The sequence below is a fragment of the Anomaloglossus baeobatrachus genome, chromosome 8 (genome assembly GCF_048569485.1).
Source record: "Anomaloglossus baeobatrachus isolate aAnoBae1 chromosome 8, aAnoBae1.hap1, whole genome shotgun sequence".
In the NCBI taxonomy this organism is placed as follows: Eukaryota; Metazoa; Chordata; class Amphibia; order Anura; family Aromobatidae; genus Anomaloglossus; species Anomaloglossus baeobatrachus.
The window spans coordinates 218,389,943-218,416,679 of NC_134360.1; the positions used below are offsets into that span (position 1 = coordinate 218,389,943).

Genomic DNA, 26,737 nt, shown 5'->3' on the forward strand with positions numbered 1-26,737 from the left:
TGGCGCGGCGCCCGGAGTGAGGCAGAGTCTTGGCGCGGCGCCCGGAGTGAGGCAGAGTCTTGGCGCGGCGCCCGGAGTGAGGCAGAGTCTTGGCGTGGCGCCCGGAGTGAGGCAGAGTCTTGGCGTGGCGCCCGGAGTGAGGCAGAGTCTTGGCGCGGCGTCCGGAGTGAGGCGTCCTCCACAGTGAGGCGGCATCCGGGCTAAGGGGTCCTCCGCGGTGCCCGGAGTGAGGCGGCATCTGGGCTAAGGCATCCTCTGCGGCAAATGGGGTGAGGCGCCTCTGCAGCATCCAGGGTGAGGTCATAGCGCACCTGTGGCGTCTGGGGTGAGGCGTCCTCCGCGGCATCTGGAGTGAGGTGGCATATAGAGTGAGGTCTTGGTGTGGAGTCTGGAGTGAGGCAGTCTCTGTGGCGTTTGGGGTGAGGCGGAGTGCGGGTTGAGTCGTCCTCCGCGGTGTCCGGAGTAAGGTCCTGGCGCAGCGTCTGGGGTGAGGGGACTGTAGCCAGGGATGGACGGAGACTCACTGGAGCGAAGGCAGATCCTTGTGGGGGTCTCTGCAGCGATGACGGCTTGAGGTGATGGGGTAGAATCGCTGTGGTCGGTGCGGCGCAGAGTGCGGCCATTATGTCGTGTGACCCCAGTGATCTGCGGCTCTAGACACTGGGGCAGCGGTGTTCTGCAGGTGAATGTGGCCGTACAGCGCCCGCGGGGGACCGAGACCGGAGGCCACACATTTTTCTCTTGGCTCCGGCTTCTTGTGACCGCGGCCTCGCGACGCCTCCACTCTCCATTTTATACCTGCAGCTCCTTGTGATCTCTGGCTGCACGGTCCGTGTCGTGATCCAACCAGGGGAGAAATGAGTTCAGAGGCAGGAACCATCAGTGTCTGGTCCTCAGGGGAAGAAATAATGGAAACTCGATCGGAAGTGACCACCAGTGGGGGATAGAGATGAGGGTGACACAGCACGTGACTGAGCGGAGCTAGACTCCGGAAAGATGGCGGTCGTCTCGTTGTGGGCGGGGACTGAGGAAATCTCGCGAGGTTTAAGCCTTATAAAAGACTCGGATCCCGCTCATTCTGTCTCTTTCTCATGTGTTACTGCAGTGAGCGGCGGCGGGAGAGGTAAGGAAGGGGCTGCACGAGGGGCCCGGATTATACAGGAGGCCATGGGTATACAGGCAGGCCCGGCTTATACAGGGAGCTGGGGGTGTATACAAGGGGTCCCGGATTATACAGGGGGGCCGGGGGTGTAGACAAGGGGGTCCCGGATTATACAGGGAGCCGGGGGTGTATACAGGGGTCCCGGATTATACAAGGGGGGGCCAGGGGGTCACGGATTTTCCAGGAGATCGGGGGTGTATACAGGCGGGCCCGGATTATACAGGGGGGTTTATGTATAAGGGTCGCTGTGTATTAATAATCTAGGTATGTTATAGGGGTCTTTGTTTAGTTGGGTCTCTGTTCCGGGGGTGCAGTGTTCCTGTGTATAGTGGGGGTCCCTGTTTCCAAGGTGCACTATTCCTGTTTCTTGGCGTGCAGTGTAGACCTGTGTATTGGTGGTCTGTATTTGTGGGGGTCCCTGTTTCTGGGGTGCACGGTTCCTGTATATTGGGGTGTAGTAGGTGTCTGTTTCCAGGGTGCTCTGTTCCTGTGTAGTAGGGGTCCTAGCTTCTGGCGTGCATGGTTCCTGTATATTGGGGTGTAGTGGTGGTCCTGGTTTCTAAGGTGCACGGTTCCTGTGTAGTGGGGTTTCTGGAGTGCACTGTTGTATATTGGGGTATGTTTCCACAGTGCACTGTTCCTGTGTAGTATGGGTCGGGTGCATGGTTCCTGTATATTGGGGTGTAGTGGGGCTCCTGGTTACTGTGGTGCACGCTTCCTGTGTAGTGGGGTTTCTGGAGTGCAGTTACTGTGTATTGGGGTGTAGTGAGGGTCTGTTTCCAGGGTGCACTGTTCCTGTGTAGTGGGGATCTCTGTTTCTGGGGTGCACTGTTGCTGTGTAGTAGGGGTCCCTGTTTCTGGCATGCATTGTTCCTGTGTATTGGGGTGTAGTATGGTTCCTGTGTAGTGAGGGTCTGTTTGCAGAGTGCGCTGTCCCTGTTTCTGAGGTGCACACTGGTGTATATGGGGGTGCTGTTCTCGGTCACCGCAGCTCCTGGATGTGACTGATCTTCCTGTGATGAGAACTTTGTCCAGTTCTGCTACTGACGAGCTGCGATGATAATTATACTTCTGAGGAAGATTGCTCTGTAGAGTGTCAGCTCCTAGGTCTGTGGGTCGGGGCTCATGGGGTCTTTACTGTTTTGTGTCCTGCAGTGCCCCTATAGTATTCGCCCTGCAGTCCCTGGTTGTGGGCTCTCGGGCGGTGTCTGGATTGCTCTGATCATCTTTTCTTGCAGGGCTCGTGGCCGGTCGTCTGGACGTTGGCGGCAGAGCGCGGTATAAGGTAAGCGTGTGGCGGTGGCTGCCGTCCCTCCCTCTGTACGGGGCCTCACCAGATGGCGTCCTCTAATGATGAGATCTATGTCCAGTTCTGCTACTGACGTTCAGCGATGACATCGGCTAATCTGAAGCGGACGGCTCTGGTGGGGCCCCGGGTCTCTGCCTGTTCTGTGACTTTGGCCTATTCTGTTTTGCATTCGGAGACTTAGAGGCTACAAGGTGTAGAGGCCACATATGTGTAAAGCTGAGACAGGCTTGTTCTAAATACCTTTTTCAAATTCAGCCTGTGAGTGGCGCTATCACTACCTGCTCATCACGTGACTCGGGCTGCTGCCTCAGTGACATCACGTCAAGTTCTGTATTTGTTACCCCCAACATCAGAGGTGAGACCCTGCCTCTTGCTGTGAAACTCCAGTCACTCCATCTTGCGTGCTTGTGGTTTTTAAGCGGTGACGTGCTGAGCGCTGTGACGGGTGATTAAACTCCACCCAGTGACTCGGGGAGACGGGGTCCCACCTCTGATGTCGGGGTCTCTGATAAATCCAGAACATGACATCAGTGGACATCAGGGCACTGCAGCCAGTGTCACGTGATGAGCAGACGGCGCCACTCACAGGCTGAATGGACAACAGAAGGTATTTGGGCCTGTTTCACACATCCGGCATTTTGCCGGATCTGGCACACTCAAGTACCGTGCAATACTGTACAATGGCATCGTGGCAAGCTTGCAGTCATGCCATTGTACTAGAGTGTGCTGGATCCGGTGACATGCCAGATGTGTGAAATGGCCCTTAGAAAAAGCCTTCAGTCTCAAGTGATGTGGCCTCTGCTTTATACTAGAGTGGCCCTTTAATCTGTCCTGTCTGATTACCCCTCACTGTTCGTTACAATGTGTCACAGCAGCACAGTCTCTACCTGTAGTGACCTTTTGGCTGCAGCCTCTTAGGCTATGTGCGCACAGTGCGTTTTTCGCTGCGTTTTTTGGCCTCAAAACTGCATGACTTTGCTTCCCCAGCAAAGTCTGAATTTTCAATTTTGCTGTCCGCACACAACTGTTTTTTTTTTTTAAGCTGCGTTTTTGAGATTGAAAAAAAATGGACATGTCATTTGTGTTTTTCTGCGTTTCCCCCATGCAATGCATTGGAAAACTGCAGAGATCAAAAACTCACCAAATCGCGGTAAAAACGCATGCATTTTTTGCTGTGTTTTTTGACGCGGGTGCGTTTTTGTGCATTTTTAGCGGCCAAAAACACAGCGTCAAAGAAACGCACTGTGTGAACTTAGCCTTACAGGGATGAAATGCTGCGTAGTAAGGACACGTGGGGGGTGGTCTAGATGGTTGTCTAGGTGGGTTGGGACCATCACTAGTCTCCTGTGGGGCTCGGCTTCTGATTGTGGGGGAGGGGGCGGCTGCTGTGGGTCCCGGTTTCTTCCCATATCTTTAATCATTGTCTTTTTTTTTTTCTCACAGGTTTCTGGTGACTGCGGTCGTGCCATGTGGATGGTTTGTGGTTTTGTAGTTTTGACTCTCTAATAAAGCGTTTTTTGTTCTATCCTCCCCGCCTCTGTTGTCCTTTATTTGTCCGCACTGCAGAGAGTCTCCTGGTCTTCTCCAATGACCCTGGGGTCTTATTTTGGTGCTAGAGTAACCCCTTCCTGCAGAATGGCCGGGCTCTGCTGTGACCCAGTTATTCCGATGGTCGGGTACACTGTTTCTTATCCTTGTGGCTGCAGATTCCAGCAGGAGCTGTGCCAGGACTAATGTGGTGATTATACCCGGCTGTAGCGCCATATGGTCAGTCCCATGTAACTTTTAGAAATAGTTAAGTGATTCCCTGCCCCAGTGCTCAGTGGCTAAGTTTTAATAGAAGGTTATCACTAGATAGATGGGGAAGGTGGATTAGATACAGTGCCTGAGCTGGTATCACACAGGGTTGGGCTCCTCTGGGTAGCAGGTTTAATTGGTGGAGTAGTTATAATAGACCCTTTCAATGCTGCCAGCTGTGGTGTCTGAGCGGTTATATATAACGAGGGGCTTCTGTCCCCTCACCTTGATAGCAGGGCAGCTGCCATATTCTCTGTCCTGTTGGCCACAATACTCGCATCCACGTGTGTCCTATTAGATTTATTTTCTGGTTAATCGCAGATAATAATTATTAAAGGATTATATGGTTACATTACTGTGTATCTGTCTGAATCTGGGGAAATCATCCTTGTACACTACACCAATGAGGTGTGAGGGTATTGCAGCTCAGGGGCAATCTCCATAAGAGGACTGTTCACACCAAGCACAGGTGCTAGTGGTTCATGGTGACTACTAATTTATATCCACCTTCCCACCTGCTGTGTTCTCAATCTTTTTTTCTCTGGATTGATGAAGCCAGATTTGTCACTCACAGGAGGATGAGGAGGAAAAAAAACACCTGTGAAGATGGATATAAATGATCAGCTGACATGATCTACAATCGCTTGTGCTTGGAGTGAACAGTCCTTTGCTGATATTTCTTTTAGGCTACTTTCACACATCCGGTTTGAGCAGTGCGGCTCAATCCGGCTGTGAAAACTATGCAACGGATGTGGCGAAAACACTGCATCCTTTGCATAAGTTTTTACATGCGGCCCGTCCGTTTTTTCCCAGTTGTGGCATGCTACTGAGCATGCGCAGTGAAAAAAAAACGCATGCGGCGACCGGATGTGGTTTTTCCGCATCGTGCTGCATCCGGCCTCCATAGGTATGCATTGAAAAATGCGCTGCGGCGCGATGTGTTTTTTTTTGCCGGAGCAAAAAAACGTTGCAGGGAACGTTTGATCCGGCTGCATGCGGCAAAAACCGGACTGAACGCAAGTCCCTGCGGCACAATACGGCACTAATGTAAGTCTATGCAAAAAAAACACAACTGGCGTCAAAAAAAACGGTTGCGGTTTTTCTGCAGAACGCCGTATTGTGCTGCAGACCAAAAAACCGGATGTGTGAAAGTAGCCTTAATAACACTCCCTAAGTTATGTTTTTATTTCCCCTCTACATATTGTTGGACTTGCCGCCCACTGAGCCTCCTCGGGCCGCCCACTGAGCCTCCTCGGGCCGCCCACTGAGCCTCCTCGGGCCGCCCACTGAGCCTCCTCGGGCCGCCCACTGAGCCTCCTCGGGCCGCCCACTGAGCCTCCTCGGGCCGCCCACTGAGCCTCCTCGGGCCGCCCACTGAGCCTCCTCGGGCCGCCCACTGAGCCTCCTCGGGCCGCCCACTGAGCCTCCTCGGGCCGCCCACTGAGCCTCCTCGGGCCGCCCACTGAGCCTCCTCGGGCCGCCCACTGAGCCTCCTCGGGCCGCCCACTGAGCCTCCTCGGGCCGCCCACTGAGCCTCCTCGGGCCGCCCACTGAGCCTCCTCGGGCCGCCCACTGAGCCTCCTCGGGCCGCCCACTGAGCCTCCTCGGGCCGCCCACTGAGCCTCCTCGGGCCGCCCACTGAGCCTCCTCGGGCCGCCCACTGAGCCTCCTCGGGCCGCCCACTGAGCCTCCTCGGGCCGCCCACTTCTACCTGCAGGTTGATGTTAGATGGAGCTGAGGATGGACACATCCTTCAGAGGCTGCATTATGCAGGGCACCGCGGCTGATGCTGTTGCTGCTGACTCAGTGCTGAGCCTCTCGCTACGGCCTCCCACGATCGCTGCTGCCCCCCTTTCCGTGCTGGGACTTCCTCCAGGCCTTATAAGCAGCCTCCGGAGTCCCTTCTTCCTCTTACCACAATCTGCCCTCAGGGTGAGCATCGCCCTCCCTCCCTTATAAAAGTTTTGTTACATGTTGGGAAGTCACAGCCGGTGGAAGAGGGATTTGGTGAGAGCCAACCTGCCACGGATGGCCGTAGGCATCGGGCCTCCTCCCTCAGGTCTAAGGCGGGTTTGTGCCTATGGTTAGAGCTGTGGCCAAAATAAGCAACCCCCTTTTTATATCAACATTGAATGCTGAATGGATACCTTCAATAAAGTACAAAAGAAAAGATAATCCATGTGTGGTCTCATTCATTGTGGGGTGGGGGAACCGGTGGGTGGGTCTCGGCAGTCAGAGCTTCCTCCCCCCCCAGAGCGCTGGGGGTTTTTTTGTGTAAAGCAATGCTGTGTGTCTGGCCGGGTGCTACTGTGAGGTGGTGCGGCAGCATCCCAGGGTGGTCTCCATCATACAGCAGCATCCAGGTCAGATTGAGCTGAAGATGAAGCTGCGCAAAACCACCGTATCTTTGCCTCCTCCATACACATCCACTGGCGCGTCCATCGTGGCACCATTCATAAATCCTGTGTACAGAGAAGAACTTGCTGTGCTTTGGAGGCCTCGTAGATGCACTGGATACACTGATTCTTTAGGAGACTCCCATAGTGTGTGCAGGGGCGTCCTGCGCAGCTGCTTTACCTGGAGCATCCTGCAGCTGCCGATCACAGATCTGTGCACTTAATGCTGCAATGGCAGAGGGGAGTCTGCAGGGGGCGCAGTGTACAAGTGCAAAGGAAGCATCTAGTGTGTGTGTATCTGTAGGAGAGAGTGTGTGTGTATATATATATATATATATATATATATATATATATATATATATATATATACATACACATATAATAGTGATAAGGTGGCAGATGCGAAAATTCAGTCTAAAAAGGACCAAATCTACATACAATAAATGAAAAACCTACTGTATATTATCAATCAGCACATTCATGTTTATTCTAAGCAATCTTACCCCCATCAGCTTGTAAGAAAAGTGCAGAATAGAGTCTGCAGCTCTGGAGGATAATACATGACTGATCCGAAGTTCAATCCTATGTGTACTTAGTGACTGCACCAGCAGAATAATGAGTGCAGCTCTGGAGTATAACACAGGATCAGTAATGTATGTATACAGTAACTGCACCAGCAGAATAGTGAGTGCAGCTCTGGAGTATAATACAGGAGGTAACTCGGGATCAGTAATGTAATATATGTGCACAGTGACTGCACCAGCAGAATAGTGAGTGCAGCTCTGGAGTATAATACAGGATATAACTCAGGATCAGTAATGTTTGTGTGGCGCCCCTGAGGCTTCAGGCGCAACAGGGTACTGCACCTCCATTAGGGTGTAGTACTTATCCTGGGTCCAGGGAAAGTCTGTACCAGTTTCCACTTACCCAGACATGCAGTAACACTGGGTTGCCCTCCCCAATGGGGACGGCCAGGGTCGCATCACAGTAGGGAGTCACTACAGTGGTGGGTTTACAGGATGCCACTGCACCTAAGGCTCCCGACCCACTGGCTGAGGCTGCCCGATCCACTAGAACCGGGAACTCGGGGTCAGGGAGCAGACAGTGGGAAGAGCAGGTTGACCTAGTGAGAGTAGTAAACCAGCCGGTGGCAGCGGCTGGACGCAACAGCTCAGAACACACAACACAAGTACAACAGAGAGAACAGCAGAGCGGACATGCCGCGAGCAACTCTGTGGGCCAAGGCGTTCAACATGGTCGCTGGGTAGAAGCAGGCGGCTGCTTCCACAGGAGCGACGCTGTCGGGATACAGAATCCTAGGGCAGATATACTTTATGTTATCTACCAACTCTGCAAGGGTCGCAGGGAGCGGCTAGAACAGTCCCCGGACCAGCCCCAACGAGTCTGCAGCCAAACAGCATATAGGATCCGGGGTTGAGGACCGGCCCCACAACGGAACCGCGCTATCAGCATACAGAATGGGACACTTTATTGACACCGGGATCCCCAAGTGCTTCACGCCATGGGGGTCCGATAGTGCATCAAAAAAGGAAAGGGCTCACAGGCTGACACACCGGATTTGACCTTTCACGGATCCGGGATCGGCTGGAGCCCATCGTGGCAGAGAACGGTACTCTGGGGCAGCGCCTGAATGACTTGTGAGTAAAAGACCTGGAACCGCAGCCCCTGTCTCTGCCTCTCCTTTACCGGTGCCGTCGCCCAGCGCTGCGGCGCCAACGGGGACTTCTACCACCCCCGCCATCATCTCGGGGCCTGCTCCGCCTGCGGGGAGCAATACCATCCTGGCTGCACCCGACGTTCCCCGGTGAGAGACCCTGCAGCGGCGGCCCCCATCCCTGGCCGCGTACCACAGGTGGCGTCACAATCATAAAAGACTTTCCTAACCTCCAACTACCACCTCCAGCCCTCCTTCCTGTATGCCTCGGGGCAACGGAACCGGGCCAGGCCACCCCGTGACGACACAGAGGCTCTGCACCCCTGACCCGGCAACAAGTAGGTTAAAACACCTGCCCCGTGGGGCGCTACATATGTACACAGTGACTGCACCAGCAGAATAGTGAGTGCAGCTCTGGAGTATAATACAGGAGGTAAGTCAGGATCAGTAATGTATGTACACAGTGACTGCACCAGCAGAATAGTGAGTGCAGCTCTGGAGTATAATACAGGAGGTAACTCAGGATCAGTACAGGATCAGTAATGTAATGTATGTACACAGTGACTGCACCAGCAGGATAGTGAGTGCAGCTCTGGAGTATAATACAGGAGGTAACTCAGGATCAGTAATGTATGTGCACAGTGAGTGCAGCTCTGGAGTATAATACAGGAGGTAAGTCAGGATCAGTAATGTATGTACACAGTGACTGCACCAGCAGAATAGTGAGTGCAGCTCTGGAGTATAATGCAGGATAAGTGATATCTAGAGATATCACTAGATGCATTCTCTCTCCCCCTTTGTGGTCTGTACATTTTGCAGTCCCTGAGAAGTTTGGACACTTTTTTTTTTCCTTTATGGAAACTTTTGGAAATTATTTGATTGTGATTACTTCATCACTTTCTTGAGTAATCCAATCAGTGCGGCGTCCTCAGTCCTGCAGGAGGGGAGACCTTGGTTTGTCCCCGGGCTGCGCCTCTTATTCCATGGTGGGGGGTGCGGGGAGGGTCCGGGTCATATCTGGGCCATAGATTTCATAAAGAGGAACTTTCAGCGTCACAGTCTCCTTCACTTAAGATTTATTGACCCCGATAACTGCCAGCGACGCACAATAAATGTCACCATATACCACCCGCTAAATATAGAGATTACCGCTGGGAACTGGGAGAACCCCTCCGAAACGGGATAGGATGCAGCAGACGGTATCACACAGGATAGGATTAGATACACAGCTCAGCAAACAGTATCACACAGGAGATTAGATACACAGCTCAGAAGAAAGTATCACATCGGATAGGATTAGATACGCAGTTTAGCAGACAGTATCCCACATGATGGGATTAGATACACAGCTCAGCAGAAAGTATCACATAGGATAGGATTAGATACACAGCTCAGAACGCAGTATCACACCTGTTAGGGTTGGATACAGCAGCTCAGCACTGTCCTCTTGATGTGGATACTGCCTTGTCCAGTGCGTTGGATGCACCCGGCTGCTCATTATAACCTGTTCTTCCTGATGTGCTCAGTGTGTTTCAGAGTTAATATCTCTGCTTGCTTTCTTTGCTTTCTTCGCTTTCTTCATTCTTTCACTGATTTCATCTTATTGATAAATGATATAATTTTTTTCAGCCTGCAGCGTCCACTAGGGGGCACTCATGCACTGACTGGTACAGGGGTGAGTGCCTCCTAGTGGCCGCGTACCACTGTGTGCACTGAAGCAGCACTATGAACCCCCACCTCGGACCCCCATAATGTGGCTGTAGACATGACTGATGGTGAAAAACACTGCCCCCCGCACCCCACCTGTCAGAATCATGTGTAAGTGAAGATGCGATGCCAGAGGATGAACCTTTGTAACGCTGGCATCCTCAGAAGAAGCTCTGTTCTCACTCCGCCGCCATCTTTCACCTCGGTGCGTGAGAACCAGCGGATCCGAGGCGATGTGTGCACACGGATTAATCTGTACTCAACATTATGGGGCAATAAATCAGGATGCAAGCACATAACCATCCCTATATAAGGCCCTGGTGAGCTGCGGGCCGGCGGCAGCTGCGCTCCTGGGACCTAGAGGTAAGTCACACTCCGCAGTGTATCCACCGGAGGCTGAGATACCGGAGACTGGGAGCAGAGGTCAAGGTGCCCACCCAAACTACAACATGGGCACCATTCCTACAGACGCTGGAGACCGGGCTCCTGTATCCAAAGATTAAAGTACTGCAGGGAAACCATCAGCATGGGGGGAGGATATTCACAGATGGGAAGTTCATCTTCTTCACTTTGTGGCAGGAGACACAATGACGGTTTCTTATACCCTGGAAGTGGCCAATGCCAGATTTGGTGGATTCTCCAAACTGCTCTTCCGCTGGAAAGGAAGCATCTACAAGTTACTGTACAAGGAGCTGCTCGTCTTCTCCTTCTGCTATGCCTTACTGAGCATCATCTACAGGTGAGGAGCGGTACTGCAATATATATACAGAATACTACAGGTACGGAGGATTACACCCAGTATACAGGACAGGAGAAGTGGTACTGTGCAGTGTATATACAGAATACTACAGGTACTGAGGATTACACCAGTATACAGGACAGGAGAAGTGGTACTGTGCAGTGTATATACAGAATACTACAGATACTGAGGATTACACCAGTATACAGGACAGGAGAAGTGGTACTGTGCAGTGTATATATACAGAATAATACAGATACTGAGGATTACACCAGTATACAGGACAGGAGGAGTTGTACTGTGCAGTGTATATATACAGAATAATACAGGTACTGAGGATTACACCAGTATACAGGACAGGAGAAGTTGTACTGTGCAGTGTATATATACAGAATAATACAGATACTGAGGATTACACCAGTATACAGGACAGGAGAAGTGGTACTGTGCAGTGTATATATACAGAATACTACAGGTACTGAGGATTACACCAGTATACAGGACAGGAGAAGTTGTACTGTGTAGTGTATATATACAGAATAATACAGATACTGAGGATTACACCAGTATACAGGACAGGAGAAGTGGTACTGTGCAGTGTATATATACAGAATACTACAGGTACTGAGGATTACACCAGTATACAGGACAGGAGAAGTGGTACTGTGCAGTGTATATATATACAGAATACTACAGGTACTGAGGATTACACCCAGTATACAGGACAGGAGAAGTGGTACTGTGCAGTGTATATACAGAATACTACAGGTACTGAGGATTACACCAGTATACAGGACAGGAGAAGTGGTACTGTGCAGTGTATATACAGAATACTACAGGTACTGAGGATTAGAACAGTATACAGGACAGGAGAAGTGGTACTATGCAGTGTATATATACAGAATACTACAGGTACTGAGGATTACACCAGTATACAGGACAGGAGAAGTTGTACTGTGCAGTGTATATATACAGAATAATACAGATACTGAGGATTACACCAGTATACAGGACAGGAGAAGTGGTACTGTGCAGTGTATATATACAGAATAATACAGATACTGAGGATTACACCAGTATACAGGACAGGAGAAGTGGTACTATGCAGTGTATATATACAGAATACTACAGGTACTGAGGATTACACCAGTATACAGGACAGGAGAAGTGGTACTGTGCAGTGTATATATACAGAATACTACAGGTACTGAGGATTACACCAGTATACAGGACAGGAGAAGTTGTACTGTGCAGTGTATATATACAGAATAATACAGATACTGAGGATTACACCAGTATACAGGACAGGAGAAGTGGTACTGTGCAGTGTATATATACAGAATACTACAGGTACTGAGGATTACACCAGTATACAGGACAGGAGAAGTGGTACTGTGCAGTGTACATACAGAATAATACAGATACTGAGGATTACACCTAGTATACAGGACAGGAGAAGTGGTACTGTGCAGTGTATATATACAGAATACTACAGGTACTGAGGATTACACCCAGTATACAGGACAGGAGAGGTGGTACTGTGCAGTGTATATACACAGAATAATACAGGTACTGAGGATTACACCAGTATACAGGACAGGAGAAGTGGTACTGTGCAGTGTATATATATACAGAATACTACAGGTACTGAGGATTACACCAGTATACAGGACAGGAGAAGTTGTACTGTGCAGTGTATATATACAGAATACTACAGGTACTGAGGATTACACCAGTATACAGGACAGGAGAAGTGGTACTGTGCAGTGTATATATACAGAATACTACAGGTACTGAGGATTACACCAGTATACAGGACAGGAGAAGTGGTACTGTGCAGTGTATATATACAGAATACTACAGGTACTGAGGATTACACCAGTATACAGGACAGGAGAAGTTGTACTGTGCAGTGTATATATACAGAATACTACAGGTACTGAGGATTACACCAGTATACAGGACAGGAGAAGTGGTACTGTGCAGTGTATATATACAGAATACTACAGGTACTGAGGATTACACCAGTATACAGGACAGAAGAAGTGGTACTGTGCAGTGTATATATACAGAATACTACAGGTACTGAGGATTACACCAGTATACAGGACAGGAGAAGTGGTACTGTGCAGTGTATATATACAGAATACTACAGGTACTGAGGATTACACCAGTATACAGGACAGGAGAAGTGGTACTGTGCAGTGTATATATACAGAATACTACAGGTACTGAGGATTACACCAGTATACAGGACAGGAGAAGTGGTACAGTGCAGTGTATATATACAGAATACTACAGGTACTGAGGATTACACCAGTATACAGGACAGGAGAAGTTGTACTGTGCAGTGTACATACAGAATAATACAGATACTGAGGATTACACCTAGTATACAGGACAGGAGAAGTGGTACTGTGCAGTGTATATATACAGAATACTACAGGTACTGAGGATTACACCCAGTATACAGGACAGGAGAGGTGGTACTGTGCAGTGTATATACACAGAATAATACAGGTACTGAGGATTACACCCAGTATACAGGACAGAAGAAGTGGTACTGTGCAGTGTATATATACAGAATAATACAGATACTGAGGATTATACCCAGTATACAGGACAGGAGAAGAGGTACTGTGCAGTGTATATACACAGAATAATACAGATACTGAGGATTACACCCAGTATACAGGACAGGAGAAGTGGTACTGTACAGTGTATATATACAGAATAATACAGATATGGAGGATTACACCCAGTATACAGGACAGGAGAAGAGGTACTGTGCAGTGTATATATACAGAATAATACAGATACTGAGGATTACACCCAGTATACAGGAAAGGAGAAGTGGTACTGTGCAGTGTATATATACAGAATAATACAGATATGGAGGATTACACCCAGTATACAGGACAGGAGAAGAGGTACTGTGCAGTGTATATATACAGAATAATACAGATACTGAGGATTATACCCAGTATACAGGACAGGAGAAGAGGTACTGTGCAGTGTATATATACAGAATACTACAGGTACTGAGGATTACACCCAGTATACAGGACAGGAGAAGTGGTACTGTGCAGTGTATATATACAGAATAATACAGATACAGAGGATTACACCCAGTATACAGGACAGGAGAAGTGGTACTGTGCAGTGTATATATACAGAATACTACAGGTACTGAGGATTACACCCAATATACAGGACAGAAGAAGTGGTACTGTGCAGTGTATATATACAGAATACTACAGGTACTGAGGATTACACCCAGTATACAGGACAGAAGAAGTGGTACTGTGCAGTGTATATATACAGAATAGTACAGGTACTGAGGATTACACCCAGTATACAGGACAGGAGAAGTGGTACTGTGCAGTGTGTATATACAGAATAATACAGATATGGAGGATTACACCCAGTATACAAGACAGGCGAAGTGATACTGTGCAGTGTATATATACAGAATAATACAGATACTGAGGATTACATCCAATATACAGGACAGGAGAAGTGGTACAGTGCAGTGTATATATACAGAATAATACAGATACTGAAGATTACACCCAAAAAGGAGGGGAGCCAGCACTGCTTATGAATGGCATGCAACAATGAAGAAATAAAAAGTGTATTATTCACAAATTCGTTCCTACTGTAAAAATTCAATGAGATTTTTTGCAAATGATTGATCAATGATTTGAGCCCCCCTGCCCCGTCACGGCAAATCTCTATAGGGGGGTCCCTAACGCTATATTTATAAATTATTATGTACCAAAAGGTCTCATATAATGAGCAGGACCATATGGAGACACCACTTACCTGAGACATGTCTGAACCGCTCCCATGCTGCCAGGACTAATAACAGAGAGTAGTAGAGAATGGGTTTCACAGCCGCGCCAAAAGACTACTGGATTCTTCTCAGATTAATGTTTCTTTTATTTCATAACAGGTCAAGTCTACGCGTTTCAGAAGGACACAGCTCCCTTCTTCAGGACAAACCAGCAAAGAATCATCAAATCTCTTGATTTGATGATTCTTTGCTGGTTTGTCCTGAAGAAGGGAGCTGTGTCCTTCTGAAACGCGTAGACTTGACCTGTTATGAAATAAAAGAAACATTAATCTGAGAAGAATCCAGTAGTCTTTTGGCGCGGCTGTGAAACCCATTCTCTACTACTCTCTGTTATCTGCCTCTTGGGGACCGCTGCCGGGACTTGGTGTTACATGCTGCTATAGGTGTTGTGACTGTCACAACCCGAATTGGTGAGTAGGATTATTCTTTGCTTCACCCTATATATATTGGGGTAAGACCCTATTGCGCTTTCTTTTTCCACAGTTTTCACTTATGCTGCCAGGACTGACAACCGCGAATAAAGGCAGCCCAGGTGCCAGTGTGTGTGGCAGAACCACACACACCAGCACAATGTCAGGACTGGCCCTCACAGTGCCAGACCAGCAAACATGGATGAGGGCGGAACAAGGTTCAGGCAGGTGGTGTTTAAATAATGATGCCTTGGAGCAGGAGGTGGTGGCTGTGTGTGAACAAGCACCAAACTGAATTTTGATGGCTACAGAAGGAATTTGCAAACCACACTGGGCGTGCACGGCATGGTGGCGGTCGACCACCTGACCAGTGAAGATTACACCCAGTATACAGGATAGGAGGAGTGGTACTGTGCAGTGTATGTATACAGAATAATACAGATACTGAAGATTACACCCAGTATACAGGACAGGAGGAGTGGTACTGTGCAGTGTATATATACAGAATAATACAGATACTGAGGATTACACCCAGTATACAGGACAGGAGAAGTGGTACTGTGCAGTATATATACACCGAATAATACAGATACTGAGGATTACACCCAGTATACAGGACAGGAGGAGTGGTACTGTGCACTATATATATACACAGAATAATACAGATACTGAGGATTACACCCAGTATACAGGACAGGAGAAGTGGTACTGTGCAGTATATATACACCGAATAATACAGATACTGAGGATTACACCCAGTATACAGGACAGGAGGAGTGGTACTGTGCAGTGTATATATACAGAATAATACAGATACTGAGGATTACACTCAGTATACAGGACAGGAGAAGTGGTACTGTGCAGTATATATATACAGAATAATACAGATACTGAGGATTACACCCAGTATACAGGACAGGAGGAGTGGTACTGTGCACTATATATATACACAGAATAATACCGATACTGAGGATTGCAGGTGGCTGCAGACAGAATCTTATCATGTATCTCTTTACACAGAGAGCTTCCCCTAGTGGTGACTGAAGACATAATCTTATCATGTATCTCTGTATAGAGGGAGCTCCCCCTAGTGGTGGCTGCAGACAGGATCTTATCTTGTATTTCTGTATACAGGGAGCTCCCCCTAGTGTTGACTGCAGACAGGATCTTATCATGTATCTCTATATACATGGAGCTCCCTTTTTTGGTGGCTGCAGACAGAATCTTATCTTGTATCTCTGTATAAAGGGAGCTCCCTCTAGTGGTGGCTGCAGATAGAATCTTATCATGTATCTCTGTATACAGGGAGCTTCCCCTAGTGGTGGCTGCAGACAGGATCTTATCATGTATCTCTATATACAGGGAGCTTCCCCTAGTGGTGGCTGCAGACAGGATCTTATCATGTATCTCTATATACAGGGAGCTCCCCCTAGTGGTGGCTGCAGACAGAATTGTGTTATTTATTTGTGTGGCTGTGAGGAAAAATCAAGTATTTTGGAGATTTTTATAAAAAAAAAAACCCAAACTGTTAGTGTATGGACATCTGTGTAGTGGAGTTTTCCTTTTATCTGATTGCTTTCTTCTTTCTTATGGGCAGACTGGTTCTAACAGAGCATCAGAAGATCATATTTGCGAAGGTTGCAGATTACTGCAATGAAAACAGCAAGCTGATCCCTCTTCCCTTCGTCCTGGGTTTCTACGTCACGCAGGTCATGAAACGTTGGTGGGACCAGTACACCAGCATCCCTTTGCCAGATCAGCTCATGTGTGTGGTGTCCAGCAATGTCCATGGAGGAGATGAGAGAGGGCGTCTTCTCCGACGCACCCTAATCCGCTACGCCAACCTGTCGTCGGTGCTGATCCTGAGATCCGTCAGTGTCCGTGTGCTGAAGAGATTTCCAACAATGGAACATATAGTAGAAGCAGGTGGGATCTATTCACACGTTATTGGATCCATAGACCGCCGGTCACTGGACCATAGACCGCCGGTCACTGGACCATAGACACCCGGTCACTGGACCATAGACACCCGGTCACTGGACCATAGACACCCGGTCACTGGATAATAGATGGTCACCGGGTGTAACTTTGGTCGTGAAGGTCGTGCTTGCATTTAGGGGAATAAGACAAAGCCGTGTGAGATAATTTGGGGTTAAAACGCGCCGGGTGTGCAGAAGTTCAGTAAAGGTCATGGGTCGTCAGGGGTGATAGACCGAGGGTGAGAGATCCCAGGTAGATCTATTCCTGATCCCTGTGATCCTGGTGTTTATGGCATCACCTCCAGAAGCTTCGGGGGAGGCTCGGGGGATCGATTTCTGTTGGTTTTGAGGACGATGTCTTTTTCTTTTAGGATTCATGACCCACGAGGAGCTGAAGAAATTTGAGAGTTTATCATCAGACTTTAATAAGTATTGGATCCCCTGCGTGTGGTTCACAAACCTGGTGGCTCAGGCTCGGAGGGATGGAAGAGTGAGGGACGACATCGCCCTGAAACTCCTCATGGACGTGAGTTCTGTGTGGTTATATACAGTATATGTGTGTTTTCTGGGGCCACTGCGACTGGTATTGTCGGGCCACTGCGACTGGTATTGTTGGGGCACTGGGGTTGGTATTGTGGGGGCACTGCGGCTGGTATTGTGGGGCACTGGTATTGTGGGGGCATTGCGGCTGGTATTGTGGGGGCACTGCGACTGGTCTTGTGGGGCATTGCGGCTGGTACTGTGGGGCCACTGCGGCTGGTACTGAGGGGGCATTGCGACTGGTATTGTGGGGGCCTCGTGGCTGATACTGTTGGGGCACTACGGCTGGTATTGAGGGGCACTGTGGCTGGTATTGTGGGGGCACTGCTATTGGTATTGTTGGGACACTGCAGCTTGTATTCTGGGGGCACTGTGGCTGCACTGCGGCTAGTATTATGGGGGCACTGTGGATGATACTGTCGGGGCACTGCGACTAATATTGAGGGGTACTGTGGCTAGTATTGTGGGGGCACTGTGAATGGTATTGTGGGGGCACTGCGACTGGTATTGTGGTAGCACTGCGGGTAATACTGTGAGGGCACTGCGGCTGGTATTGCGGGGGCACTGCGGCTGGTATTGTAGGGGCACTGTGGCTGGTATTTTGAGGCATTGCGGCTGGTATTGTGGGGGCACTGCGGCTGGTATTGTAGGGGCACTGTGGCTGGTATTTTGAGGCATTGCGGCTGGTATTGTGGGGGCACTGAGGCTGGTATTGTGGGGGCACTGTGGCTGGTACTGTGGGGGCACTGCGGCTGATATTGTGGGGGCACTGCAGCAGTTTTGATTGTGGGGGGCACTGAGGTTGCATTGTGGGTGGCTCTTCGGCTGGCCATGTAGGGGGCGCTGTAGCTGCCATTATCCAGGTTGATGGTATGGACATTGCTTTTTGGGACGAGGCTGAGAACTGGAGAGAAGTATTTGTGACCCATAATAAAGGAGAACCCATGAGATCCTGGGGGTCCCTTTATTTGTGGGGCGCAGACGTTGCTGAGGGGCACAAACCTTCCTCTTGTCCGGTATCCGAGCCGAGATACAAAGGACGCAGAATATTTTGTTTGTTACAGATTTTGCATTGGAGTCACAGGCGCTAAAGTAATAATAATGATTAATAACCGTTATCTTCCCTCCCGTTATATCTTATATCAGTGTCGTTATAATGTTCTCCTCACTTCTGTCTCCTCAGGAGCTGAATAAATACCGCGCCAAGTGCAGCATGCTCTTCCATTATGACTGGATCAGCGTCCCCCTCGTCTACACGCAGGTCAGTTAGATTAGTAACATATCCATCAAGAGAGAAGGATCAGGTATTATTCTCTAGTCACCTCCAGAGCTGCAGTCACTATTCTGCTGTTACATCATGTCTTATCCTCCAATCACCTCCAGAGCTGCAGTCACTATTCTGCTGTTACATCATGTCTTATCCCCCTGTCACCTCCAGAGCTGCACTCACTATTCTCCTGTTAAATTGTGTCTTATCCTCCAGTCACCTCCAGAGCTGCAGTCACTATTCTGCTGTTACATCATGTCTTATCCTCCTGTCACCTCCAGAGCTGCACTCACTATTCTCCTGTTAAATCGTGTCTTATCCTCCAGTCACCTCCAGAGCTGCAGTCACTATTCTGCTGTTACATCATGTCTCATCCTCCTGTCACCTCCAGAGCTGCACTCACTATTCTCCTGTTAAATCGTGTCTTATCCTCCAGTCATCTCCAGAGATGCAGTCACTATTCTGCTGTTACATCATGTCTTATCCTCCAGAGCTGCACTCACTATTCTCCTGTTACATCATGTCTTATCCTCCAGAGCTGCACTCACTATTCTCCTGTTACATCATGTCTTATCCACCAGAGCTGCACTCACTATTCTCCTGTTACATCATGTCTTATCCTCCAGAGCTGCAGTCACTATTCTGCTGTTACATCAGGTCTTATCCTCCAGAGCTGCAGTCACTATTCTGCTGTTACATCAGGTCTTATCCTCCAGAGCTGCAGTCACTATTCTGCTGTTACATCAGGTCTTATCCTCCAGAGCTGCAGTCACTATTCTGCTATTACATCGTGTCCTATCCTCGAGAGCTGTGGTCACTATTCTGCTGAGGGCACATCATTAGTGTGATGGGAGTTGTAGTCTCCAGTACAGGTATATTGCAGTATGATGTCCTCCCCACAGGTGGTCACCATCGCCGTGTACGTGTTCTTCGCCTCCTGCCTTATTGGTCGTCAGTTCCTCGTAGTGTCCCGACTGGACATTTATGTCCCCATCTATGCGCTGCTGGAGTTCTTCTTCTATTTCGGGTGGCTGAAGGTTTGTGACCTCGTCAGTTCCTCTGCCCCGCCCCCTCGTTGTGCCGCCATATTGGTGCTCAGTGACGTCACTCTCTATTTTCCAGGTGGCCGAGCAGATCATCAATCCCTTCGGAGAAGACGATGATGATTTTGAGACCAACAGACTCATAGACAGAAATCTGCAGGTGATGGCTGATGGGGGAGGGGTGAGGTCTGCGGCCCCATCTGCGCCTCGCCGCACTCTCCGTACTCGCCGCACTCACCATACTGACCGCACTCACCGCCTCCCTTTGTCCTATAGGTTTCCCTCCTCTCTGTGGATGACATGTACCAAAACCTGCCACCGATGGGGAAAGACAAGTACTGGGACGAGCAGAGCGCTCTGCCGCCATACACCCTCGCCACCGCCGCCGAGACCCTCAAACCCTCCTTCATGGGCTCCACCTTCGATATGCGGTGAGGACGGCGGACGCCAGTCGCTACTATTTTATGTTTCAATTCCTTACTACTTTTAAGATCACTGCTTGCTGCCTGTGAATAGAAATACAGAGAACTGAACACTCCTCTGCTGAGTGTTACAATGTGTCAGTGCAGCAGCTCCTCCCGTCAGATGCGGTTGTTACAATGTGTCAGTGCAGCAGCTCCTCCCGTCAGATGCGGTTGTTACAATGTGTCAGTGCAGCAGCTCCTCCCGTCAGATGAGGTTGTTACAATGTGTCAGTGCAGCAGCTCCTCCCATCAGACGAGGTTGTTACAATGTGTCAGTGCAGCAGCTCCTCCCGTCAGATGCGGTTGTTACAATGTGTCAGCGCAGCAGCTCCTCCCGTCAGATGCGGTTGTTACAATGTGTCAGTGCAGCAGCTCCTCCCGTCAGATGAGGTTGTTACAATGTGTCAGTGCAGCAGCTCCTCCCATCAGACGAGGTTGTTACAATGTGTCAGCGCAGCAGCTCCTCCCATCAGACGAGGTTGTTACAATGTGTCAGCGCAGCAGCTCCTCTCGTCAGATGCGGTTGTTACAATGTGCCAGCGCAGCAGCTCCTCCCGCCAGACGAGGTTGTTACAATGTGTCAGCGCAGCAGCTCCTCTCGTCAGATGAGGTTGTTACAATGTGTCAGTGCAGCAGCTCCTCCCATCAGACGAGGTTGTTACAATGTGCCAGCGCAGCAGCTCCTCCCGTCAGATGCGGTTGTTACAATGTGTCAGTGCAGCAGCTCCTCCCGTCAGATGCGGTTGTTACAATGTGTCAGTGCAGCAGCTCCTCCCGTCAGATGCGGTTGTTACAATGTGTCAGCGCAGCAGCTCCTCCCGTCAGATGCGGTTGTTACAATGTGTCAGCGCAGCAGCTCCTCCCGTCAGATGCGGTTGTTACAATGTGTCAGCGCAGCAGCTCCTCCCGTCAGATGCGGTTGTTACAATGTGTCAGTGCAGCAGCTCCTCCCGTCAGATGCGGTTGTTACAATGTGTCAGCGCAGCAGCTCCTCCCGTCAGATGCGGTTGTTACAATGTGTCAGCGCAGCAGCTCCTCCCGTCAGATGAGGTTGTTACAATGTGTCAGTGCAGCAGCTCCTCCCATCAGACGAGGTTGTTACAATGTGTCAGCGCAGCAGCTCCTCCCATCAGACGAGGTTGTTACAATGTGTCAGTGTAGCAGCTCCTCCCATCAGACGAGGTTGTTACAATGTGTCAGCGCAGCAGCTCCTCTCGTCAGATGCGGTTGTTACAATGTGCCAGCGCAGCAGCTCCTCCCGCCAGACGAGGTTGTTACAATGTGTCAGCGCAGCAGCTCCTCTCGTCAGATGAGGTTGTTACAATGTGTCAGTGCAGCAGCTCCTCCCATCAGACGAGGTTGTTACAATGTGCCAGCGCAGCAGCTCCTCCCGCCAGACGAGGTTGTTACAATGTGTCAGTGCAGCAGCTCCTACCGTTACATGAGGTTGTTACAATGTGTCAGCGCAGCAGCTCCTCCCGTCAGACGAGGTTGTTACAATGTATCAGTGCAGCAGCTCTTCCAGTCAGACGAGGTTGTTACAATGTGTCAGTGCAGCAGCTCTTCCCGTCAGATGCGGTTGTTACAATGTGCCAGCGCAGCAGTGCCTCCCGTCAGACGAGGTTGTTACAATGTGCCAGCGCAGCAGCTCCTACCGTTACATGAGGTTGTTACAATGTGTCAGCGCAGCAGCTCCTCCCGTCAGACGAGGTTGTTACAATGTATCAGTGCAGCAGCTCTTCCAGTCAGACGAGGTTGTTACAATGTGTCAGTGCAGCAGCTCCTCCTGTTACATGAGGTTGTTACAATGTGTCAGCGCATTAGCTCCTCCCGTCAGACGAGGTTGTTACAATGTGTCAGTGCAGCAGCTCCTCCCGTTACATGAGGTTGTTACAATGTGTCAGTGCAGCAGCTCCTCCCGTTACGAGGTTGTTACAATGTGTCAGCGCAGCAGCTCCTCCCGTTACATGAGGTTGTTACAATGTGTCAGCGCAGCAGCTCCTCCCATCAGACGAGGTTGTTACAATGTGTCAGCGCAGCAGCTCCTCCCATCAGACGAGGTTGTTACAATGTGTCAGTGCAGCAGCTCCTCCCGTTACATGAGGTTGTTACAATGTGTCAGCGCAGCAGCTCCTCCCGTTACGAGGTTGTTACAATGTGTCAGCGCAGCAGCTCCTCCCGTTACGAGGTTGTTACAATGTGTCAGTGCAGCAGCTCCTCCCGTCAGACAAGGTTGTTACAATGTGTCAGCGCAGCAGCTCCTCCCGTTACAAGGTTGTTACAATGTGTCAGCGCAGCAGCTCCTCCCGTCAGACGAGGTTGTTACAATGTGTCAGCGCAGCAGCTCCTCCCGTTACAAGGTTGTTACAATGTGTCAGCGCAGCAGCTCCTCCCGTCAGACGAGGTTGTTACAATGTGTCAGTGCAGCAGCTCTTCCCATCAGACGAGGTTGGTACAATGTGTCAGTGCAGCAGCTCCTCCTGTTACATGAGGTTGTTACAATGTGTCAGCGCATTAGCTCCTCCCGTCAGACGAGGTTGTTACAATGTGTCAGTGCAGCAGCTCCTCCCGTTACATGAGGTTGTTACAATGTGTCAGTGCAGCAGCTCCTCCCGTTACGAGGTTGTTACAATGTGTCAGCGCAGCAGCTCCTCCCGTTACATGAGGTTGTTACAATGTGTCAGTGCAGCAGCTCCTCCCATCAGACGAGGTTGTTACAATGTGTCAGTGCAGCAGCTCCTCCCGTTACATGAGGTTGTTACAATGTGTCAGTGCAGCAGCTCCTCCCGTTACGAGGTTGTTACAATGTGTCAGCGCACCAGCTCCTCCCGTTACATGAGGTTGTTACAATGTGTCATTGCAGCAGCTCCTCCCATCAGACGAGGTTGTTACAATGTGTCAGTGCAGCAGCTCCTCCCGTTACGAGGTTGTTACAATGTGTCAGCGCAGCAGCTCCTCCCGTTACATGAGGTTGTTACAATGTGTCAGTGCAGCAGCTCCTCCCATCAGACGAGGTTGTTACAATGTGTCAGTGCAGCAGCTCCTCCCGTTACGAGGTTGTTACAATGTGTCAGTGCAGCAGCTCCTCCCGTCAGACAAGGTTGTTACAATGTGTCAGCGCAGCAGCTCCTCCCGTTACAAGGTTGTTACAATGTGTCAGCGCAGCAGCTCCTCCCATCAGACGAGGTTGTTACAATGTATCTGTCCGTAGTTGCGGCTTTCAGGACATGCTGGGAGTTGTAGTGTCAGCATGGCAGATGTGTGTGTCTTTCTTATTCCAGCATTGACATGGACCCGGAGCAGAGTCAGCAGGTGGCGGCCACCCCCAACCTCCCGCGGGCCCGCACCCCGATGCTCAGCCGTTTCTTCTCTTCTGCCGCGTCCCCTGCAGTTGGCATGAAAAATCTTAAGGGCCTTGGGGTGAGAAGCCAACTTGTCCGTTTCAGAGGGGACGGATTTCCTTCCCCCAACACCAACACCCGTTACACAGACCTGGACCCTGACGGGCGTATTGATGAGGAGGAGACCACCGAGGATGAAAGGGAAAGTCGGGCCAGTGAGCCGCCGACCCCCAAAGTTGTGTCCAGATTCCCCCGACGTCTGGAGGCGTCTGAGAGACAGAAAAAGATGGAACAGCCAAAGACCCCCAACATCCTCATCACCGTGGATGAACCTTCCGAGGAAAACATCGAGACCGACCAAGCGGAGTGCTGAAGACCCTAACTAGCCGGGACCCTGCGACACCCCCCGGAAAATATCATCACCACTGCCTGCTATCCTGGAGAACTAGGAGATAGACGTTCTGGTAGACGGCGCTGCTGTAAACCTCCAGACATTACATATGTGACTGATATCAGCCCCTCTTATAACGCTCCAGTGCTGATATAATCTCCAGACATTACATATGTGACTGATACCAGCCCCTTATAACGCTCCAGTGCTGATATAACCTCCAGACATTACATATGTGACGGATATCAGCCCCTTATAACGCTCGTGCTGATATAACCTCCAGACATTACATATGTGACTGATATCAGCCCCTCTTATAACGCTCCAATGCTGATATAACCCCAGACATTACATGTGAGACTGATATCAGCCCCTCTTATAACGCTCCAGTGCTGATATAACCCCAGACATTACATATATGACTGATATCAGCCCCTTATAACGCTCGTGCTGATATAACCCCAGACATTACATGTGAGACTGATATCAGCCCCTCTTATAAGGCTCCAGTGCTGATATAACCCCAGACATTACATATGTGACTGATATCAGCCCTCTTATAACGCTTCAGAGCTGATATAACCTCCAGACATTACATATGTGACTGATATCAGCCCCTTATAACGCTCGTGCTGATATAACCCCAGACATTACATGTGAGACTGATATCAGCCCCTCTTATAACGCTCCAGTGCTGATATAACCCCAGACATTACATATGTGACTGATATCAGCCCTCTTATAACGCTTCAGAGCTGATATAACCTCCAGACATTACATATGTGACTGATATCAGCCCCTTATAACGCTCGTGCTGATATAACCCCAGACATTACATGTGAGACTGATATCAGCCCCTCTTATAACGCTCCAGTGCTGATATAACCCCAGACATTACATATGTGACTGATATCAGCCCTCTTATAACGCTTCAGAGCTGATATAACCTCCAGACATTACATATGTGACTGATATCAGCCCCTTATAACGCTCGTGCTGATATAACCCCAGACATTACATGTGAGACTGATATCAGCCCCTCTTATAACGCTCCAGTGCTGATATAACCCCAGACATTACATATGTGACTGATATCAGCCCTCTTATAACGCTTCAGAGCTGATATAACCTCCAGACATTACATATGTGACTGATATCAGCCCCTTATAACGCTCGTGCTGATATAACCCCAGACATTACATGTGAGACTGATATCAGCCCCTCTTATAACGCTCCAGTGCTGATATAACCCCAGACATTACATATGTGACTGATATCAGCCCTCTTATAACGCTTCAGAGCTGATATAACCTCCAGACATTACATATGTGACTGATATCAGCCCCTTATAACGCTCCAGTGCTGATATAACCTCCAGACATTACATATGTGACGGATATCAGCCCCTTATAACGCTCGTGCTGATATAACCTCCAGACATTACATATGTGACTGATATCAGCCCCTCTTATAACGCTCCAATGCTGATATAACCCCAGACATTACATGTGAGACTGATATCAGCCCCTCTTATAACGCTCCAGTGCTGATATAACCCCAGACATTACATATGTGACTGATATCAGCCCTCTTATAACGCTTCAGAGCTGATATAACCTCCAGACATTACATATGTGACTGATATCAGCCCCTTATAACGCTCGTGCTGATATAACCCCAGACATTACATGTGAGACTGATATCAGCCCCTCTTATAACGCTCCAGTGCTGATATAACCCCAGACATTACATATGTGACTGATATCAGCCCTCTTATAACGCTTCAGAGCTGATATAACCTCCAGACATTACATATGTGACTGATATCAGCCCCTTATAACGCTCCAGTGCTGATATAACCTCCAGACATTACATATGTGACTGATATCAGCCCCTTATAACGCTCCAGTGCTGATATAACCTCCAGACATTACATATGTGACTGATATCAGCCCCTTATAACGCTCCAGTGCTGATATAACCTCCAGACATTACATATGTGACTGATATCAGCCCCTTATAACGCTCCAATGCTGATATAACCTCCAGACATTACATGTGTGACTGATATCAGCCCCTTATAACGCTCCAGTGCTGATATAACCCCAGACATTACATATGTGACTGATATCAGCCCCTTATAACGCTCCAGTGCTGATATAACCCCAGACATTACATGTGTGACTGATATCAGCCCCTCTTATTGTCCGCCCATTGTTTTGATATATTGAGGCAGAAGAGTTAGATTTTTTTGTATTTAATATCAGAATAATCAGCCCCTTGGGTGCAGACAGGGGCTCGTACTTCGGCGGTGTTGGGGGCTGTGGTGCAGGTTCGGGGGGAGTCTTCTGTAATAAGCGGCTGCAGGTGTCTTTTCATCACAGTAAATTTGCTGGAGATTATAATGTACATGATCTGAGGAGCCTCAGGAGACGTCCGGCAACACAGAGACGATTTGTTATTCAGCTTCTTATTTCTCTCTCGTTTCTACAAATAATTTGTTTGTGGGAAGAAATGTTTTTTAATATTTTTTTTTTTTCAAATAAACTTTAACTTCAAAAATGTTATAAATTCTTTGTTTATTTTCCTGAAGTACAAAAGAATCCGGAGACTGCAGCTCTGATATTCACCAGCAGGTGGCAGTGTGATCCGCACAAAGAG

The 26,737-nt window shown here is 49.2% G+C and overlaps 1 protein-coding gene, 1 long non-coding RNA gene and 3 other non-coding genes across 5 annotated transcripts; all 5 read left to right on the top strand.

The window, feature by feature from the left end:
* The first annotated feature begins 1,091 nt into the window (after positions 1-1,091).
* On the top strand, positions 1,092-3,998 carry LOC142248862 (uncharacterized). The gene is made up of 3 exons (XR_012724952.1): positions 1,092-1,123; positions 2,401-2,447; positions 3,915-3,998. It is a non-coding gene; the product is annotated as an uncharacterized LOC142248862 (long non-coding RNA).
* On the top strand, positions 2,172-2,242 carry LOC142250209 (small nucleolar RNA SNORD38). Its single transcript, XR_012725143.1, has one exon. It is a non-coding gene; the product is annotated as a small nucleolar RNA SNORD38 (small nucleolar RNA).
* On the top strand, positions 2,507-2,577 carry LOC142250210 (small nucleolar RNA SNORD38). Its single transcript, XR_012725144.1, has one exon. It is a non-coding gene; the product is annotated as a small nucleolar RNA SNORD38 (small nucleolar RNA).
* Positions 3,999-4,026: 28 nt separating the features above from the next.
* On the top strand, positions 4,027-4,155 carry LOC142250223 (small nucleolar RNA SNORA35). Its single transcript, XR_012725156.1, has one exon. It is a non-coding gene; the product is annotated as a small nucleolar RNA SNORA35 (small nucleolar RNA).
* A 6,478-nt stretch (positions 4,156-10,633) lies between these two features.
* On the top strand, positions 10,634-26,537 carry BEST4 (bestrophin 4). Its single transcript, XM_075321105.1, has 8 exons — positions 10,634-10,785; positions 16,649-16,977; positions 17,402-17,556; positions 18,754-18,831; positions 19,740-19,874; positions 19,960-20,040; positions 20,157-20,311; positions 23,626-26,537. The coding sequence occupies exons 1-8, from the start codon at positions 10,634-10,636 to the stop codon at positions 24,056-24,058; spliced, it is 1,518 nt and encodes a 505-aa protein (XP_075177220.1). The 3' UTR covers positions 24,059-26,537.
* Positions 26,538-26,737: the final 200 nt, after the last annotated feature.

Coding starts and splice junctions, on each gene's coding strand:
- BEST4 (XM_075321105.1), top strand. CDS start 10,634: ATGACGGTTTCTTATACCCTGGAAGTGGCCAATGCCAGATTTGGTGGA. Junction 20,041..20,156: donor TCATAGACAGAAATCTGCAG/GTGATGGCTGAT, acceptor TTTGTCCTATAG/GTTTCCCTCCTCTCTGTGGA. Junction 20,312..23,625: donor GGCTCCACCTTCGATATGCG/GTGAGGACGGCG, acceptor TTCTTATTCCAG/CATTGACATGGACCCGGAGC.